At 36.4% G+C, this 19,213-nt stretch overlaps 1 protein-coding gene across 2 annotated transcripts; it reads left to right on the top strand.

Annotated features, from left to right (window-relative positions):
- Positions 1-35: 35 nt before the first annotated feature.
- On the top strand, positions 36-18,135 carry LOC114540923 (tetratricopeptide repeat protein 33-like). 2 transcript variants are annotated; one of them, XM_028560922.1, is made up of 5 exons: positions 36-327; positions 14,282-14,363; positions 14,826-14,957; positions 15,556-15,606; positions 15,728-18,135. In XM_028560922.1, exons 1-5 carry the CDS (start codon positions 98-100, stop codon positions 15,827-15,829), a joined length of 597 nt encoding a protein of 198 aa, XP_028416723.1. In that variant the 5' UTR covers positions 36-97; the 3' UTR covers positions 15,830-18,135. The 2 variants fall into 2 exon arrangements, with proteins under 2 accessions (XP_028416723.1, XP_028416731.1); XM_028560930.1 differs by lacking the exon at positions 36-327 and adding an exon at positions 2,269-2,453.
- Positions 18,136-19,213: the final 1,078 nt, after the last annotated feature.

Here is a 19,213-nt window from a genome sequence, read left to right as displayed (position 1 = left end):
TTGTGATTGTTTGTGACTCAGTTGTTAGTCACCACTCACCACTCACCATGCTCAATGAAATAGTTGAAATGAGTTGAAATGAATTGCAACAAATTCCATGATGTTTAGTAAAACAAGCTTCTCATGGAAGCGTAAACGATGTAAAAATGTGTCAAATTCACTCCCAGCATCGTTCTCAGCAGACGACGACGTAGTAAATGAACCTTTGATCGAAGATTGGCGTTCTCTGACGAAGAAATCTAAACATCAACAGGCCCTGCTTGAAGATCGCATTACAAAAGGCATTCGCTTGAAAAACGAAGGCATCGCTCTGGCTGAGCTGCAAAGGCAAGTGAAATTAGTTAAATTATGGCAGTATCTTGTATTATTTTGTTTAAGCATGAGTATAACAGGTGTTGAAGCTAGGTATATAATCTGATGACCTCTGTTAGTCTGGTATTGAACACCTGCGGCTGTTCGCGGCAGAAAAAAGAGAAAGAGCACACATTTATCACGAAAGAAGACTAAAATATTTCGACATAAATACAACGATATTGTTTTAATATACACATAGAACATATCAGATTTAAGTTAAATTGTTCTCAACATGTATGGTCTTCACATATTTGGCTTTATATACGCCCCAGTGCTGGGGTCATGTCGAGGGTCATGTTTATTTCACTTTTGCACTTTGGGACGCTCGTTAAAAGCAAATTATCTAAGATTTCTACATTTATATTATGTTTGACGTTAGAAAAGATGATTTGTTGACTTTGTATTAACGAATATAGCAGTAGGCTGCGGTTCATATCCGGCATGTTCATATCCTGCATTCCTGCTGATTCTTTCCCCCCTATGTGACGTGGCGGTTTAATATTGCTTTTTCAGATGCATTCCAATATAAGGAGGCATCATCAAACACCTTCACTTCAAGTGTGGTATAACAACTGCCAGAAATTGAGAAAAAACCTTTTGACCTAAGTTCCTGCATCAAAGGCATTCAGGCCAAAAGGTTGAGAGGTTGTTTTTGTTGAATTTAGGCAGTTGTTATATAAACCACATTTGATGCAAGGTTATCGGTTTATAAAACAGTAATGAAAATAATGGTCAATAAATGTTAAAACTTGCTGTAAAATAACAGTGTATAAAATATATAAACAAATGTAATAACCCATAAAATAATTTTAGTATTTAAACCATGCCAAAGATTCCATTTCATTTCATTGCAATGAAACCCAACTGTTTACACTGAAGGGAAATGATGGGAAAATGTAGAATGAAAACATGAGAGCCTTTATCCCTTGGCTCAAGTCGCCTCTTTAGGCTGAGACCTTCTCATAGCTGGGCGACACCTCCTCAGGCCAAAACCATCTTGTCCCTAGGCCAAAGCCTTTTTATCTCTGGGCTAAAGCTTTTTTATCTTTAAGCTCAGGTTTTCTCATCCTCCCAAAGCCTTCTAACCCCCTAGGCTCAGTCATTCTCATTTCTACGCCACAGCATTCACATCTCTAGACCCAAGCCTCCTCACTCCACGCTATAGCATCCTCATCTCTAAGCTCAAGCCTCAAGCATTCTTGTCTCTAGGTTCAAGCTTTCTCATCCTCATATTGTTGTAGTGTGTTAGCAATCAATAAGTCAAATATGCACCCAGTATTGGTAAATGTTTTTGTTAATTTTGTTGGCAAGATGATCAGGGAAATTAGGCTATTCAAGATACACAACATGAGTGTGGCCAGATCTGGTAATTTTTATGACTTGAATGTACAATTCCCCCAAAATATTGTTGATTTTATATGGATTAAATTAGATTTGTTCCTATTTAGCTAGATTAGGAAGATGCAATTAATTAGGAAGATTAGGAAGATAAAAATCCTGAGCCTAGGGATAAAATGCTTTAGCCCAGAGGCAGAGATAAAAAGGCTTTTTATCATGTTTTCATGACACATCGAAAATTTCGATCAGCTATTTTATTGATACCTACTCAAAGTTCCCAATGAAAAGACATTTTACCGGCGGAAATGCTTTCGCATGCATTATGCGTTAAAACCGGCCGAATAAAAACATTTTTAAGCCATTTTGTCTTTCCAATTTCCATGCCGCGATAACTCATTAATAGATGTGCAAACCTAAGGCTATACCGTCTATTGTAATATTGCCAATTTTTATTGGTCGTTTCATGAGCTGTTAAAATTGTTTACGACTGTTTTAAATTTGCCTGTTTACGACTGTTTTAAATTAAAATCGCTATGACTATGGCTATGATAAAAGAAATCACTGAACTGAAACTCGGACAAATCGGGACAATAGATGGGTTTTCATTTTACGGATTTACGATCTTTTGAAATTGTTTCGGTGTTTGCCAAGTAAAATAAAAAAATACCGAACACAAACACACATGCACGGATGAAGACCACATTACAAAAAGTATTCGCTTGAAAAACGGAAGGCATTGCGAGTCTGGCTGAGGTACAAAGGCAAGTGAAAATGTGAAATTAGTGAAATAATGGCAATTGCAATAGCAAATAGGTTTGAATAATATATTGATGACCTCTGCTATTAAACACCTGCATGAAGCCGTTTGGGTTAAACGGTGGGTAGCCACGCATTTTATCATAAAGCTCAGAAGAGAAAGACCATGCACGCATTTATTACAGAAGAAAACTAAAATCTTTCGACATAAATACAACGATATTGTTTCAACAATACATATAGCATATCAAATTTAAGTTCAATGTTCACAACATCTATGTCAGTATATATGATCATATTTGTAATACACATTATTTTTGTCCTGTCCACCCCTTTGCCGGAACAATTAAGTATTTCACATGGGGACGCTCGTTCTAAACAAACTTCTGATATTTCTTTACATTTTTATCATGTTTTACGTTCAGAAAAAATTTTTTTGGAGTACTATACGGCCGTAGGCAGTCTTTGAGTGATATTGTATATTGTGCTGTGTATGATGTAGCGGTTATGGGTTTAGCCTTCAGATACATTTCAATGTAACTAGGGGGCAGCATGGCGGCGTATTCAAACAACCTGTACATGAAACGTTGTACAACCACTGTCAAAACAACACGTTCTGGATATTTCGGCCTAAGTAACGAAAAAACAGACCTTACCTAGGACAGATGTTATGTGACACCCCACTGTTCACACTGAAGGAAATGGGCGGGAAATGTGCCATGAAACACCTGTGCCTCTTTATCCTCATACTCAAGTTTCCTCTTAAGACTCAGGCCTTCTCATCTCTGGGCTAAAGCTGGTTTTCCACAACGGTTATTTTTTATAAAACTTCTCGCATCCAGGTCTCCTTATCTATCGACTCAACATTCTAAGCGCCCTCGCATGCAGGCTCAGCCCCTTCTCGTGTAGGTTCCAGCGTTCTCCTGTCTAGGATCAAAACTTCTCATCTCAAGGCTCAAGTATTCTCATATGTGTAGGCTCAAGTGTTCTCATCTGTATAAGCTCAAGTATTCTCATCTGTTGGCTAAGATCAAAGCTTCTCATCTCTAAGCTCGTGCGAGCATTGCTTACACCCAAGTGTTCTCATTTCTAGGTTCAAGCTTTATCCTGTCCAAAGGGACTAGGATCAAAGCTTCTGACCTCTACACTCGAGTGTTCTCATCTGTAGGCTCAAGCATTTTACTGTCTAGAATCAAAGTTTCTCATCTCTAGGCTCAAGCATTGTACTGTCTAGGATCAAAGCTTCTCATCTCTAGGCTCAAGTGTTCCCATCTAGGATGAAGTGTTCTCATCTCTAGGTTCAAGCTTTCTCCTGTCTATAGGGACTACATATGATCAAAGCTTCTCACCTCTAGGCTCAAGTGTTCTCATCTCTAGGCTCAAGCAGTTTACTATTTAGGATCAAAGCTTAATCTCATCTGTATAGGCTCAAGCATTTTACTATTTAGGATCAAAGTTTCTGATCTCTGACCTCAAGCATTCTCCTGTCTAGGATCAAAGCTTCTCATCTCTAGGCTTAAGTATTTTATTGTTTAGGATCAGAGCTTCTCATCTCTGGACTCATACATTGTACTGTCTAGGTTCAAAGTTTCTCCTCTCTATAGGCTGAAGCATTCTCCTGTCTAGGATCAAAGCTTCTCATCTCTAGGCTCAAGCATTTTACTGTTTAGGATCAAAGCTTCTCCTCTCTATAGGCTGAAGCATTCTCCTGTCTACGATCAAAGCTTCTCATCTCTATAGGCTCAAGCATTTTACTGTTTAGGATCAAAGCTTCTCATCTCTAGGCTTAAGCATTTTACTGTTTAGGATCAAAGCTTCTCCTCTCTATAGGCTGAAGCATTCTCCTGTCTAGGATCAAAGCTTCTCATCTCTAGGCTCAAGCATTTTACTGTTTAGGATCAAAGCTTCTCATCTCTAGGCTTAAGCATTTTACTGTTTAGGATCAAAACTTCTCCTCTCTATAGGCTGAAGCATTCTCCTGTCTAGGATCAAAGCTTCTCATCTCTAGGCTCAAGCATTTTACTGTTTAGGATCAAAGCTTCTTATCTCTAGGCTCAAGCATTTTACTGTCTAGGATCAAAGCTTCTCATCTCTAGGCTTAAGCATTTTACTGTTTAGGATCAAAGCTTCTCACCTCTGGGCTCAAACATTGTACTGTCTAGGATCAAAGTTTCTCATCTCTAGGCTCAAGCATTCTTCTGTCTAGCATCAAAGCTTCTCATATCTACATAGGCTAAAGTGTTTTCTTCTTGAGGTTGAAGCTTTTTCCTGGCTAGGATCAAAGCTTATCTCTAGGCTCATGCATGTGTTCTCATCTAGGATCAACTGTTCTCTCTACGTTCAAGGCACATGACTATACGAGCGATTAATTGTTACTTTTTTCTCATCAGTACAGTATTTTTATTCACACACAAAATGATTAATTTTATTATTAAACAGCTTTTGTATACGCTAGCTGTATAAACAAAAGCTTGTATTGAACTTATACATTTTATATATGCCTATCTAACCCTATCAAATGTAAAATACATATTAACATGCAATACAGAGTTTACATTCAAGATATCCGTCCATGCACCTGAAACCACATTGGATTTATATTATGCAGAAAATAATTTCAGGTGTTCTATATATATATTTGCTTTTAACCTTCGTTATAGCTATATATGATTCAAAAGATAAAAGTTTTCTGTGAAATCGTTATTTTTTTACTGGTCTTTCCTGATTTTAAGCACGCTTAGGATTCTGATCGCCTCCGTGTAAAGGATGTTATTTTTCCAGAAAAATATTAAACAGTTGAACGTGGAATTCATGGAGATGATTGTTTTTGTCCAAAGCCAGGATAGCCGTACATTAGTTGACCCGGCTTTTGCTGAAAAACTGAGAGCAATGAAAATGATCGTCGGAATAACCAGGATCACGAAACAAGCGACTGCGAGAAGACAACTGGAGACAGATTTCAACTTCCTCAAGGTTTCCACTTCGGGTGATACGATATTTTTTCTCATTCTCTTTGACATCTTCAACAATTTACCGTTTAGAAAGAGAAAAGGAGGGGAAATAATAGAGAAAAAAATCACTGCTCCCATTTGACCCGATATGACCAAATCATTGGACGAAATCAACGCCAAGATCAAGTAAAGAAAGATAGAAACAGCCAGTAAAAGGAGCAGCTTTCGTTTGTTAAATGATACTCGATGAAAGACGGGATATGCTGTTGACAAATATCGTTCAAAACTCATCACTAAAAGTGCGAGTAACGAGCAGCCAAGGAAGAATTTGCTTATATCCAAGTAGATTTTCAGTTTGGATAACACTTGATAATTTTCAGCTAACCAAATCGCAGAGTAGGTCGTCTGGATTGTATGATTCGTCATCGCCGCGAGGAGGTCGAAGCAGGACAGAACCATTATTGTGTAATGACATAATCTCTTTCGAAGTTGGTTAGATTTCCGAAAACTGAGAAGGACGAGGGAATTTAGGGTTATTCCTGTGAACAGAAACACGACATTCACGACACACAGAATGGTCAGGTGGATGTAAATAGACGCATCCATCTTGTTCAACCAGAGTCTACTATACAACGATACTTGATACTTTCCTAAATATAGAATAAAATGGATATGCGATTTTAAAATTGTTTTTATATATATATACGTCTTTTAAAAGAGCTGCGTGCATATCAATATTAAATTATACCGTTATAGAGACTACCCTGTGCGGCATATATGATATAATTTGCCAAAAATTGCTGGCACGTGCGTACGTCATTTAGCCATTGTTTCCAACAAACAAAAAAATCAACCGCTGAATGAAATATATATATATTTTAACTTGATATGAGTTTTATTCCTTTGTTCACCATTAGAAAAACGTTTAAACATCGCTTTAAAATACCAATATGCTTTAAGTTTTCGGCCATGAAATGTTTTGGGTGCTAGCTCCTGTAGCTTTAATTTTAACCCTTGACTTATTTCGGTCCGCGAATGTCAAGTGTATTTATACTGTTTTAATACTTTATATGCTTTAAATAGTTTTGCATATTGATTTGAGTAATCGTTTTTAATGCACGTTGTTCAAATAATTACATTGATGTATTTGTACGCAGTTATATTGCATGTACATCGTATAGGTATCGTAAACACGAATGCACGAACTTCGAGAAATACTATATTATATATAATCATTATATTTCGCTCCTTTCTTGCTCAATTTCTGAAGCTCAAACATCTAGTTTTTGAACCACATTACTAGAGTCTAGGCTTGCAAGGTGTCTGCAAACGCATGCATGCATGCAGCTGTTTATATTAGTGCTTTTAGAGTCTTGGTCGTTTAAAGCCGGTTTTCTACAAGCGATATTTTTCGCGCGAAGCGACATTTTACTTTTGTTTCAGAGCTCTCAACTGCAACCACATGGAACAAATTTCTCAAATACAAAGGAATAAAGTCGCTTCGCGCGAAAAATATCTCTAGTGGAAAACCGGCTTAACAAAGACATAAATTATGTGATATTAGGTGTCGCTGTGTTTATAAAGAATGTATACATGAGAATACAGTCGACGCTATTTGGTCGACGATATAAACGTGAAAATATTCTTTTTCTTTATCGACTTCAAACAAATATGTTATGACGAAAAGCGAACAGCTCGTTGAAAACAACACATATATAGTTTATATCCCTCTGGCTGTCCGCGAAGACTTTAAATCCATTATTCGTAATAAAACAAGCATTTTTCAAAATGTACTTACCTATTATGCTCATAAAAACCTCCCATGTCGTCCTAAGCCTCAATGTATAATAGAAAATATTATTTTTTATTAGTTAACTGTCAGATTAGTTCATACATCAGAGTAAATAAGTTACCATATTTGGTGTGACTGTCCTGAGACAGGTTTCGATAACGCAGAAATCGCGATTAAAATTGAAAGTTTGTTCGAGGCAATAAATAGTATAAACACAATAAAAGAGAGATTGGCACAGGCAGGCCCAGGCTTGTAGGCAAGCCGGCAAGGAAAACATGGAATGCACATATTCATTCTGTTTCGTTGAAACCCGTATATCAGAATTTAATCATAGCGCCGAAGAATATATTCTGCCCAGCTTATATAGCAAGACGTGTATATAAATATTTAGATCGAAAATCGTGCATGAGGGTTTTTTAAACACCCACCGAGATAAATTTCACATATGGAAAGGCGGATTTCCCATATTGGACGGACTTTTTCGATGAGAATAATATTTTTGGAAAATAATTTACAATTGTGAGAATTCGACCGTGTAGTGCAAGCATGAATTCCTTTTCCGGACACAATTGAAAATATAATCCGACAAAAATTTTGTTGGATTGAGAAATTCGGCGTAGCGGTAAACCGCCCTTATCAGTTAACCAGTGAAATAGATTGACGCCTAAAATGGCACTGTTAGTCTATAACCGACAACAACAACTATACAGTATTATAAACCAAAGGAAATCTATATAGCGTTGGGTGCGGTGCTATTTAAAAGTATTTATATAGACACGGTAGCCTTTCACTTACGTGATTTTCAAAGGGCCGTGTGTTTAAAAGTATCTAGTGATAACTAATACAATACATTACAAGCAGACGATTAGAACAGATTAATGTAACTATTAAGTGAATTAAGGAAACTATATAAGGACTGGAGCTCAGTCACTTGAAGGATGTAGGAAGGATGTATATCGCTTTGAAATAAAGCGAATAAATATTGTATTGTTTATGCACGATCGAAATTTTCAGGAAGGGGTATAATATTCCCCCCCCCCCCTTTACACAAACATGTATATACATCAACGCCATGAACAGTTTAGGAGATTGAAAGTCCTGAAAATCATGTATAATGGTTGAATTTTAACTATTTGAATTTACAAGGCAAGTTGTGGTGAATAATTGTTTTTATTGGGATGAGGCAGTACTTTTCTTTCTGTTAGGAACTGCTAGTTAGCTAAATATACGCCCTGTATACATTCTAAAAGGTTTAATGTTTTTAATTACGACTATATATAGAAATCATAACATCGCAAAATTGTCGCTCATAGAGTTTCAACCCGAAAATCTAATCACTGGTTCATAATTGTGTATCTCTGTATCGCTATCAAAGAAACAACTTTTAAATAACCTGAAAAAGTTCAATTTTCCTTCTGAATTTGCATTATGCAATCTTTTGACAGCTTATCATACACAAGTGACAGCTGCAGTGTGTGAAATGGCCATTTTGAAGCTTAAATTTACACGCGTGTGCATGCAAAGACATATTTTGCTGGGTATTTGTAATTTTTTTTTCTCACCAAGTTTGAAGCCTATAAGTATCAGGAATTGCGGAGAGTCTTACCAATTTCCGCGGTTTCAGAAATCATACACATCCCAAATTCAACAAACTCAACTCATTAGTAATTTCACACGTAAATGTTATATTTGTATATTACTATTTAACATTTTGTTTCTCACATATTCTGTCTATAGCAAACGTTATTTACAGTGGTAGCTATATTATACAATTCATATTAGCCTGGATAATCAAGTATAGTGTAACTCAACTAGGCTAATACGCTTGTTGATGAAACCAACGACATAATATGTAGAATGATGAAGAACAAAAGCAGCATGCAGAATATTAACAATACAGTTTGCATTTCGGACATGCAAAGAAAACCCGCACAGTAAATTCATATGTGCATGATATATGTCGCTTGTCACACAAACATTCAGTGCCTTTCCTTTCAATGCTCGCATTAAAGTCTGCTGGTATTGTCAAGTGGGATGTGAAAAGATTTCAAATGTCAAAAAATTTTCCTGATTTTTAGCATTTTCACGACTTTTATCGCTTCGGTGTACAGGATATTATTCTTCCAGAAAAATATCAAACAGTTGAACGTTGAATTCATGGAGATGATTGTTTTTGTCCAAAGCCAGGATAGCCGTACATTAGACGAGTTGGCGTTTGTTGAAAAACTGAGAGCAATGAAAATGATCGTCGGAATAACCAGGATCACGTAGCAAGCGACTGCGAGAAAACAACTGGAGACGGATTTCAACCTTTTTGAGGTCTCCACATAGCGTGTTGCTGCATTTTTTCGCATTTCTCGTGATATCTTTAACAATTTGTAGTTGAAGAAGAGGAAAGGGGGAGTGATGATTGAGAAAAAAATCACTGCTCCCATTTGACCCGATATGACCAAATTATTGGACGAAATCAACGCCAAGATCAAGTAAAGAAAGATAGAAAGAGCCAGTAAAAGGAGCAGCTTTCGTTTGTTAAATGATACTCGATGAAACAAGGGATATGCTGTTGACAAATATCGTTCAAAACTCATCACTAAAAGTGCAAGTAACGAGCAGCCAAGGAAGAATTTGCTTATATCCAAATAGATTTTCAGTTTGGATAACACTTGATAATTTTCAGCTAACCAAATCGCAGAGTAGGTCGTCTGGATTGTGTGATTCGTCATCGCCGCGAGGAGGTCGAAGCAGGACAGAAGCATTATCGTGTAATGACATAATCTCTTTCGAAGTTGGTGAGATTTCCAAAAACTGAGAAGGACGAGGGAATTTAGGGTTATTCCTGTGAACATAAACACGACATTCACGACGCACAGAATGGTCAGGTGGATGTAAATAGACGCATCCATCAGGCTACAGTAAAACTTGTTTCTTTCCTGCATGAAGAACATAAAATACCGTCATAATTACTTTAATTGATGAAATTGATCATGATTAAGACGAACGTAATATTTTACAAAAAAAATAAACTGAATATAACTAATCATGCCCAACCCCATAAGGAAATTTTGGCTAAACTGGCGCATGCGCAAAAACTCTTCCACCTGGCCGTATATACCTGGAATATGAAAAATTTGCTCTGCCTTGTGGTACGGTTTAGGCCGTTGGTTGAAATATATATGTAATTTAGCTTGATCCGAAATAGATTTATATTTGCTTTGATAATGTTTCATATAAGACCCTTAAATAAATATTAAGTGTACATCATGATGTTTTTGATGAACTCGGAAAAACATCCACAGACAGGACAGGATTTGGCCACGCGATGTGATTTTTAGGACTTTTTTAATTTCTGAAAGCAAATAAATTTTATCCTGTCAAAATATTCTTGCTGATTACTAGTCGGAAGCCAACGATTAAAGCAAAGTTAGTCTAAATTAAGGGTCCAAAAAAGCTTCACATATATTATATTATAAACAGTGGCGTAGCCAGTCCGACTATTCAGTCATGCTTTGCTAATATTTTGGTGTTCATTGACTGTGAAAACAATTAATTTTTAAAGAAATGAATAATGATAATAACATAAAATTTGCATAGCATGAGTTATGACTAAATCGTCAGGCTGGCTTCGCCACTGATTATAAATTTATAATATAGATTCACTCCAATCTATAATTTTATAAATTTAGTACAACGATATATGAAAGTTAGACGTTTCCTGAAGAGTGGGGGGACTATTAAACCGAATTCGACGTTGCACCTGTGAAAGCTTTGAATGCTTGTGTTCTGTAGAAAACACGGGCATGTCTAATTTTCCTCAAAAACATCGAGGACTCGGTCTAAAATTCCCGTGGGACTTTCAATATTCAATTTTATTTACTAGCAAATCTATTGTTAAAGTGGACCTTGATCGATCGACTGTCTCTAATATGTTCTAGGCGTTCCCAAAACTTATTTTGCTTGGCAAATAGAACGCCAACGCATGAAAAAAACTAATAAAAATTAGATTACATTGAACTAAATTGAACGTTGTACTCTGCGGCGTGCATGGGCTGATGAGACCGTTCACTTTCGTGGTGCATCACTTTGGCAACCGTTATAATTACCTTCGATGTTATTTAGAGAAGAGCTTCAAGAAAATTCGGGAACTTCATATTCTTAGTTGACAACATTCGTAGCTTAAATATAGAGCAGCAATACATTCATGTATAATTTAAGCCCTCTTTGGTCTCCAAACTTTCTTTTAATTAAGCCTCTTCCTCAGGAAAAATAAGCTTTATCCAGGCCAAAAACGAAATATATATATGAACCTCGAACATCAGTTACACTCTTATACAAGGCTTATTATTATAATAGGAATCTTTGTATATTAGTTTTCTAGCTGTGTATATGCGTTTTAATTACTTTGTTATATTTTAATGTTGCTATAGTGAAATTCTACATGCATTATGAACCCCGCACAAGAGATGACTTTGGATTAGGAAGTAAAAAGACTTTATATTAGTGGCATTTTATTGCATTCTTTCATATTTTTTTGATCTGGACTACCAGTTTTTGACATATTATAATTTATGTTGTAGAGTTTTTAAAGACAATGCCTGAAGAGCAGCTGCATGTTTCATGTCCGTCGAGTTTAATCCGTTCAACATGCAAGCACATACAGAATTTTTAATAATGCGGTGTTTATCACATAAATGTATACACACAAAAATAGGCAAATTCTCTGTCTTTTTTTGGACTAAAACTTTAACACACAATGCATGCGTTTGTTCGATAAAGCAGTTTGAGACTCGATTGGTAGACAAATATTTCAGCAAATGCATGACATACTTCAATTATATCCAAAAATACCCAGAAAATATTTGCTTTTATTTAGGACATCTTACCGCGCGTTAATTACTTTTTCTCAGGTGCAATCCAGAGCAAAGTAATCCATTTTTGTTTAAGTTTCTACGCTTATATTATTTCTCCTTCCTACAAGACAAATATTTCACGCCCAAAATGCCATATAAATAGTTTATCCGCGTATATATCTACAGAATGCCCATGGAAACCTAATGTTCATTTTCGTCCATTGAAAGCGATCAGCCAAGTAATAATTATGTATAACATACCTGCTGTGCTCGAAGTTGAAGTGTACATAAAGACGGACTTAATTCTTTTAATACAGGCCAATAAAATCGCGTATTCAATACATCCACGCATGTAATTTTGAGAGAGGTCAAAGTTGTCGGTACAAGTTTAACTTAATCGTCTTTTTCCCAAGCCAAATTATTCATGTCTCTTTGGCAATCCCTCCAGATGGTAACAGCTGCACGAAGTCTCATGAAACTATAGCTGCAACCAGACGTCGCTTTATCGCTGCATTTTAACCGGTGGGAAAGACGTGCTTTGTAAAATAACTCGCTCCGCCCACGTTAGAATCACTCAATAAAGGCTTCCGCAAAAAAGCAAACCGCGGTTGATCAATATCGCTGAGCAATAAATTACTACAATTCAAACCGTGCACGTAAAAATGAATTATCCTACTTTATCCAACTGCCATGTTTTTAAGCTCACGAAGGTAATAGGCCTGTATTATCTTACAGTTGATCATTAAGATATAAATTACTAAAAATTACCCGAAAGTTTAATTTGCGGCGTCTTATCTTAGATTCAGTCAAAATAAGATGTCCACTGCATGATCATTTCCATTTTTTCCAACTCTATGTATAGATTATAAGATATATGAGTCCGGATTTCCACTTTCAGAAAAAGAGTTCCCTGGCGAAATATTTGCATATTTTTTTGCAATTATTTTGATTTCAAATATTTGCAATTTTGACAGAATAAATAAATTAGTTCAGCTTGACTGTTCTCATTTGAAAAGAGAATGTGCAAATATTACGCTACCAACCGTTTCTCTGCAAGTTGAATTCCAGCCTAGGAAAATATATATGCAAATATTTCGCTAGCGACCTCTTTCTCCGCAAGTGGAAATCCCCCCTGAAAGTTTTCCGAATACTAACTCTATAGTTGTGATAGACAGCCAAGACAGGCAAACTAATGTTGTCTTTATATATATACATGCAGGCAATTTACATATTAAAGTTTTTTGAAATATTGCAAATTTAAAACGCAACTGAATGCGTTTGTATAAACTTCGGATTGTACATATTGAATAATAAGCCAGTCTCACCACATCAGATTTGGCTTTAAAAAAGGGAGGAATACGAACAATGAAAACAAGGCCGTCCATTTCGACGATTCAATAGACCTTAAGGCCGATTTTCACTTCGACCGTATCATAGCGTATATATTTGTATGTTTCCGGAGTATTCGACCAAACCTATGATAACTTTAAAACAAAGAGATACGCTATATACGTTTCGCTAAGATACGGTTGAAGTGGAAAACGACCTTTTAAGGCATGTTTTTCACTTCAACCGTACCATAGTGAAACGTATACATATCATCGATTACTCCAGAAACATATAGAAATACGCTACGTTGCGCTAAGATACGTACGGTTGAAGTGGAAAACAGGCCTCATGATTTCATAACGGCGACATGTATAACATGACGACGCGTATTCAAACCTAGCTTCTATTTATTTGATTGTAATTGTGAAACGTGATTGATGCTTTAGGATATTGCTGTCTATGCATGTACATCGACTAATTTGAATGCCGAAAATAATTAGACTTTTTTCAGACGTCCATCTTTTCAGGTGCCAAACCTGATGTTGAGCTGAAGTTGCATTGGATTCCTTCCGGCTCCCCCCCTGAAAAAAAGTAGCCGGCAGTTGCTTATTTTTCTTTGTCGCTAGCATTTCAATTCACACCTTCAATTTTATAATTAAAAATTTGGTATTTATCATTTATATGTGCATTTTCAATAATGCGCAGTTTATTTTTTTTTTAAAGAATCCAGCTTCGGCCCGATTTCTAATTAATCTGCCTACGATTCATGTTATTCATACCGATTGCTAACTTCATCTGCCGCATGCATGTATCGCCTGACAACTTTGCGTACGATTCATGTTATTCGTTATTATCTTTTTATGAATTTCTGTTTGAAATTTAGTATTTACATGTTTATTATGAATTGTGTTCAGATATTGGGAGTCAATAAGAAAGTGGAATGAAGCTATTCAACTCGCCCCTGACGATGATGTACTTCATGAAATGAAAGCTCAGGTGAGAATGAAAATATATTTCTTCCAATCAACCCGATGCATGCATGCATGCATGGTTAAATGGTTAAATGCACATTTTGAACAGGAATATTATATGAGCGTCCAAACCCGTTTAATCGCGTTTATAGCTATATCACAAAACAGTTCGGTGTCCCCCAATTTTTTTTAATGAAAAGTTTACACTATATATAGATGCTTTATTGATAGAAAAATTCTGTAATAGGTGATGCTAATTTCAAAAAAACGTTATTTTAGTTCTTTATAAAATGCCCATTACATAATTTTTTAAAACTTCAATATAGATAAGCCATCTGTATATATGTGAACAAACGGCTGCTAAGCACAAGTCTTGAATAGAATACTGCATGCTCTAGATATTTTTCTTGAAACTATTTCAACTTTTAGTCCTCGGGACAAACAATAAACATGCATATTTTACGTTTCCTGTCTTCTCGTTAAACAGGTTCTACTTGAATTGGACGAAATCTTCCCAGCAATTCAGGAGGCAGAGATGGCTGTGTCCCTCAACCCAAGGTGCCCAAACTCTTTTCAGACTCTTGGTCGTGCGCAAGTCGCATTTGGTGAAATTGAAATGGTTTGTAGATATATAGAACCTTTGCATATAACATCAAAGTATAGGTATTGAATGTTAACTAGTGAAGGCATTTTATTTCGTTTAAATGTTCTTCTCAACTGTATAAACCTTTACCCCTTGCCTGGAATTTTTTTTAGCAAAACAAGGAAGCGTTTTGGCCTGTTCTAAAGGCGTTTAGCTTTTATATAAGTTCAAAATGGAAATAAAATAATCTATTTATTGAACAACTGAGATGAAATATTTCGATGTAAATAGTTTAATCGTCAATGAAAGTACATATTGAATACATAAGATTCAGGCTCAGTCATTCGTACAAGATCTATGTGAGTATTTTTAAACTTTGGCTTATCCGCCGTTTTCGCTATAAACGCCTCTTGAACAACCGGCCCCTGGAGGATAACACGTAGGGTTCTGTATAGCGATACATAGAACTATATACATCAACAACAGGTGCTTTAAATGACATTGCAATGTGCTGCGGTTGTGCTGTGGTTTTATATATTATTTAAACGAATCTTTGTCACCAAGAATGTGCTGACAATGGTCTGCCGATATTGTCATTAAACCATTGAATTTCTTCTTTTCTTTGTTCATATAGGCAATTATCAATTTCTCAAAAGCCTTGCACGCTAAACCGGATTCCGACGAGGTAAATGATGAAGGACAAGCAAATTTTAAACACATTTCATTGATCCTGTCGTGACGTCATTTATGCAAGTAGGTCTCATAATGAAACAAGATGTCGGTTAACGAATTTTTTTTTCATTAAGATACGGAATGAAGATCTCAGCTGGGCTTTAGATCTGAGAAAGGAGAAAAACGAAAGAGAAAGCAGTGATGCCACGCCACGTAGCCAAGAAAACCCACCATAAATGTTCGAAACTTGCATCGCTGATGCCCTCGTCCCTTCTAGAAAGTCCCTCGGATGAAACAAAGCTTTTGAAATTTCTTTGGCGAGGAATTCTTATTGAACCAAATGCTGCATGAAGACTACCTTGTATCAAGGTTTGAAGTAGTTACGGTGTTAATCTGTGAAAGATACATAATTCCTAATTTCTTTGGCAAGGAATTCTTAACCAACCAGATGCTGACGACTACAAGGTTTGAAGTAGTTAGTAGTAGTTAGCGTTAATCTGTGAAAAATGCCTACAGCATATTCATGCTGGAAGATTCCTTGCAGAAAACAACGAAAAATTCGTTGTCGTGCATGTGCGGAGTCTGAACCTCAATTCTGTTAGACGTCACACTACGATTAGCCTTTTTCATAATGAAGAATAATCGCCATTTTCGGCATCTCTTTCAGGTCTCGTACGACCAATGTGTAGCGATGACAAAATTTTTAAAAGCTAATTGTGAAAAATAGTTATTCGTTTATTGTAAAAAATTGCTTTTCAATTTTCAGCATGTAATTGTTTACACCCGCCATAGAAAATCAAAGTACCCTCAAAATGGTATATTCATGAAATGAAAAGGGCTGATTAAGCTATCAGGAAAATAGAATTTCATGGTAGTATGAATTAGCCAATATTAAGACACGGAGATATTTTCGTGACAACGCTTGTCAGGAAAGAATCGGAGTGTGTTACTTCTGTTTCGGATTTTTCTAAAGTGGGAAATATGAAATTCATATCACCCCTATGCAAAACAACCGTCTATCATTTTTTAAATCGCTTGAGGATGATTCTGAGATAGTTGTGCATGATGTTATTGCAAGGTGCTGTTCGGTTCGGTTCGGTCGTTTTTTCAAATTCATTGACAAAAAGCGGTACATGTCTCATGGAATGCAACTTTTATTTTTTAATGGACCTTTCCCCTTTTATCTTTCACACGCGCAATGTGCGACAGTAGTTGATTATCAAGCAACCTTCAGTTGCGAAAAATATAAAATTCGAAAAATTCGTTGAACCTTCGCGATGAATATTATAAAATTCATGCTGCTTCATATATTAAAGAAACAAGTTGTTGGCTAAAAATCTTTCGAAAAACTGCACGCTAAAATTCTTCTCCATATACACATACATGCATTCCTAATTGCAATATTACAAATAATTGTTCCATGCGAATTCAATTAAGGGATCGAAAGCTTCATCCATCATGCATGCAGGAAATTCGCAAATCGTAGCCATTGAGAAACGGCAATTACATGATTAAATGTGCTCCACAATTTGCGTGCTTGCCTTGCACACATAAATCCATTGATCTCCAACAGTGACACAACTTATTTTCTATATCTCTAAACAATGTCAGTATAGCCTTCATTGCACCATTTGATTAAATGCATAAATGCTTCTGATGCATAAGTTTTTTTTTCGAATTCAAAGTTCAGGTCGTTGTTGCTCTTTGCTATCGGATCCTGTCATTTTTTGTGATAATGTATCTAAGACCTCCATCAATCATCCCATTTACCTCGAAAGTTGACGAGGGTTTCAACTTCTCTGCACCTTCTACGTAAATAATCATGGCATTTAATCGACCTAGAGCTGAACGAATGACTAAATTTAACTTTTCTTTTTGTTTGTGGTAATTTTTCCTCGATCTTTCGGCTTCTTTTTGTTTCCGATCCATTTTGATTTGACTTTGGTTAATTTCACAAACCCTTTTTTATGCGAGCAGGGATGGCTAAATTATATCATATGATCTGTTCTTGATTTTTCTTGTTTTTCTTTTACACTACTGACGTCCCTCAAAAGAGGTATCGAAGTTCATGATGGCTTCTTCAACCATCTTCTCCTCCTCTACTGTTTTTTCAGCGCTGTATGCCGCTTCAAATTTGAGAACGACGCCAAAGTCCTCACTAAGCATGAGGAGTAAAAGAGTAAAACTCCTTCAGCTTCTCCGACTCCAACTTTTTCTGTCTCCTTCTCTCTCTCTCGTTTGGCTGCACGTTGCTTTGGGTTCTCCATCGAGGATGAGATTGGTTTTCTCTCCTTCCAAGCATGCGTTTAAAATGCACTTGGTGGTATAGGCCCAACTAACGTTTGATTCTCGGCAGTGTTGAAAAGGTGAGGGAAATAACCCTTTGCAAGTTCAGTCGATATCTTAATTATCATTAAGCAGTCACAATTATTTAGTCTTATTGCACATGGCCCGTCAGAAATCCTTTTTTTTTAGAGTTTGCATGTCTTATTACATTCTAGTTATGAACGGAAATCTGTCCTAGCTGAAACACAAGAAATGGTTTCTAGAATAATTTTTACTTCAAAAATGACATACTCACGAGATTTTAATTAACACACAATAATCTAAAATAGCTGGCATAGAACTGACTTGATGACGTACCTTATCCACCGAAATTTTTTCGTCCCACAGTTAAAGGAATCACTATTTGTTGCTTCAAAGCTGCCATGAGAAGAGCGGTTAATATGATTTGTTTGTAATATACAGCTGAACAAGAACATTTAACGTTGACTCTGGGTATTCTTGCAGCACGTTGAGTTAGGGAGCCCTCAGTCTCTGAAGAGCGTACATATAGAACTGACTTGATGACGTACCTCCCACATGTATGATGGGTCTTTGCCATCAATGTCCTTGGTATCAATTGGTATAAAATACGATACTTGGTATAAAATACGACCATTCATAACTCTTACATTGAATATTTTAACACACAAATAAAAAAAACTAATCCAAAATATACTTCAAACAATTAGTTAAACTTCTCCGAGGTCATCTTGAGGGGGATAAGGGTATAAGATACGGTTGAGATGTCGGGATCAATGATGGAGGTGATGGGGTTTTGGGTGTTTTAAAAAAGTGGAGTGATACAGTCTGATATTACCACCATTGTTTTTACTGCAATGTTTCCACATATCAGAGGGTTTTCGCGTACATCTATAACGTACAAATATTGGGCCAAATTTTTAAGATCAACTGTCGAGGATGATTAAATAGTTTATCTGCTTTTGGGACAACCAAAGCATTCCAAATTAATTGAGGGGATTCTTAGTTTTCTTAAAAAAACCCTTTCCTTTTTGTTTTTTGTCTTTTCTTGATTTTTTTGTGTGTTTTTTTACACTACTGACGTCCCTCAAAATAGGTGTCGAAGTTCATGATGGCTTCTTGAACCATCTTCTCCTCCTCTACTGTTTTTTCGGCGCTGTAGGCCACTTCAAGTTTGAGAACGGCGCCAAAGTCCTCACTAGGCATGAAGGAGTAAAACTCCTTCAGCTTCTCCAACTCCAACTTTTTCTGTCTCCTTCTCTCTCTCTCTCGTTTGGCCGCACGTTGCTTTGGGTTCTCTATCGAGGATGAGATGG

This window comes from Dendronephthya gigantea, unplaced genomic scaffold, assembly GCF_004324835.1.
Source record: "Dendronephthya gigantea isolate DGI-Jeju-01 unplaced genomic scaffold, DenGig_1.0 000003F, whole genome shotgun sequence".
In the NCBI taxonomy this organism is placed as follows: Eukaryota; Metazoa; Cnidaria; class Anthozoa; order Malacalcyonacea; family Nephtheidae; genus Dendronephthya; species Dendronephthya gigantea.
The sequence above is the reverse complement of the archived record's forward strand: the minus strand, read 5'-3'. Positions and strand labels throughout refer to the sequence as shown.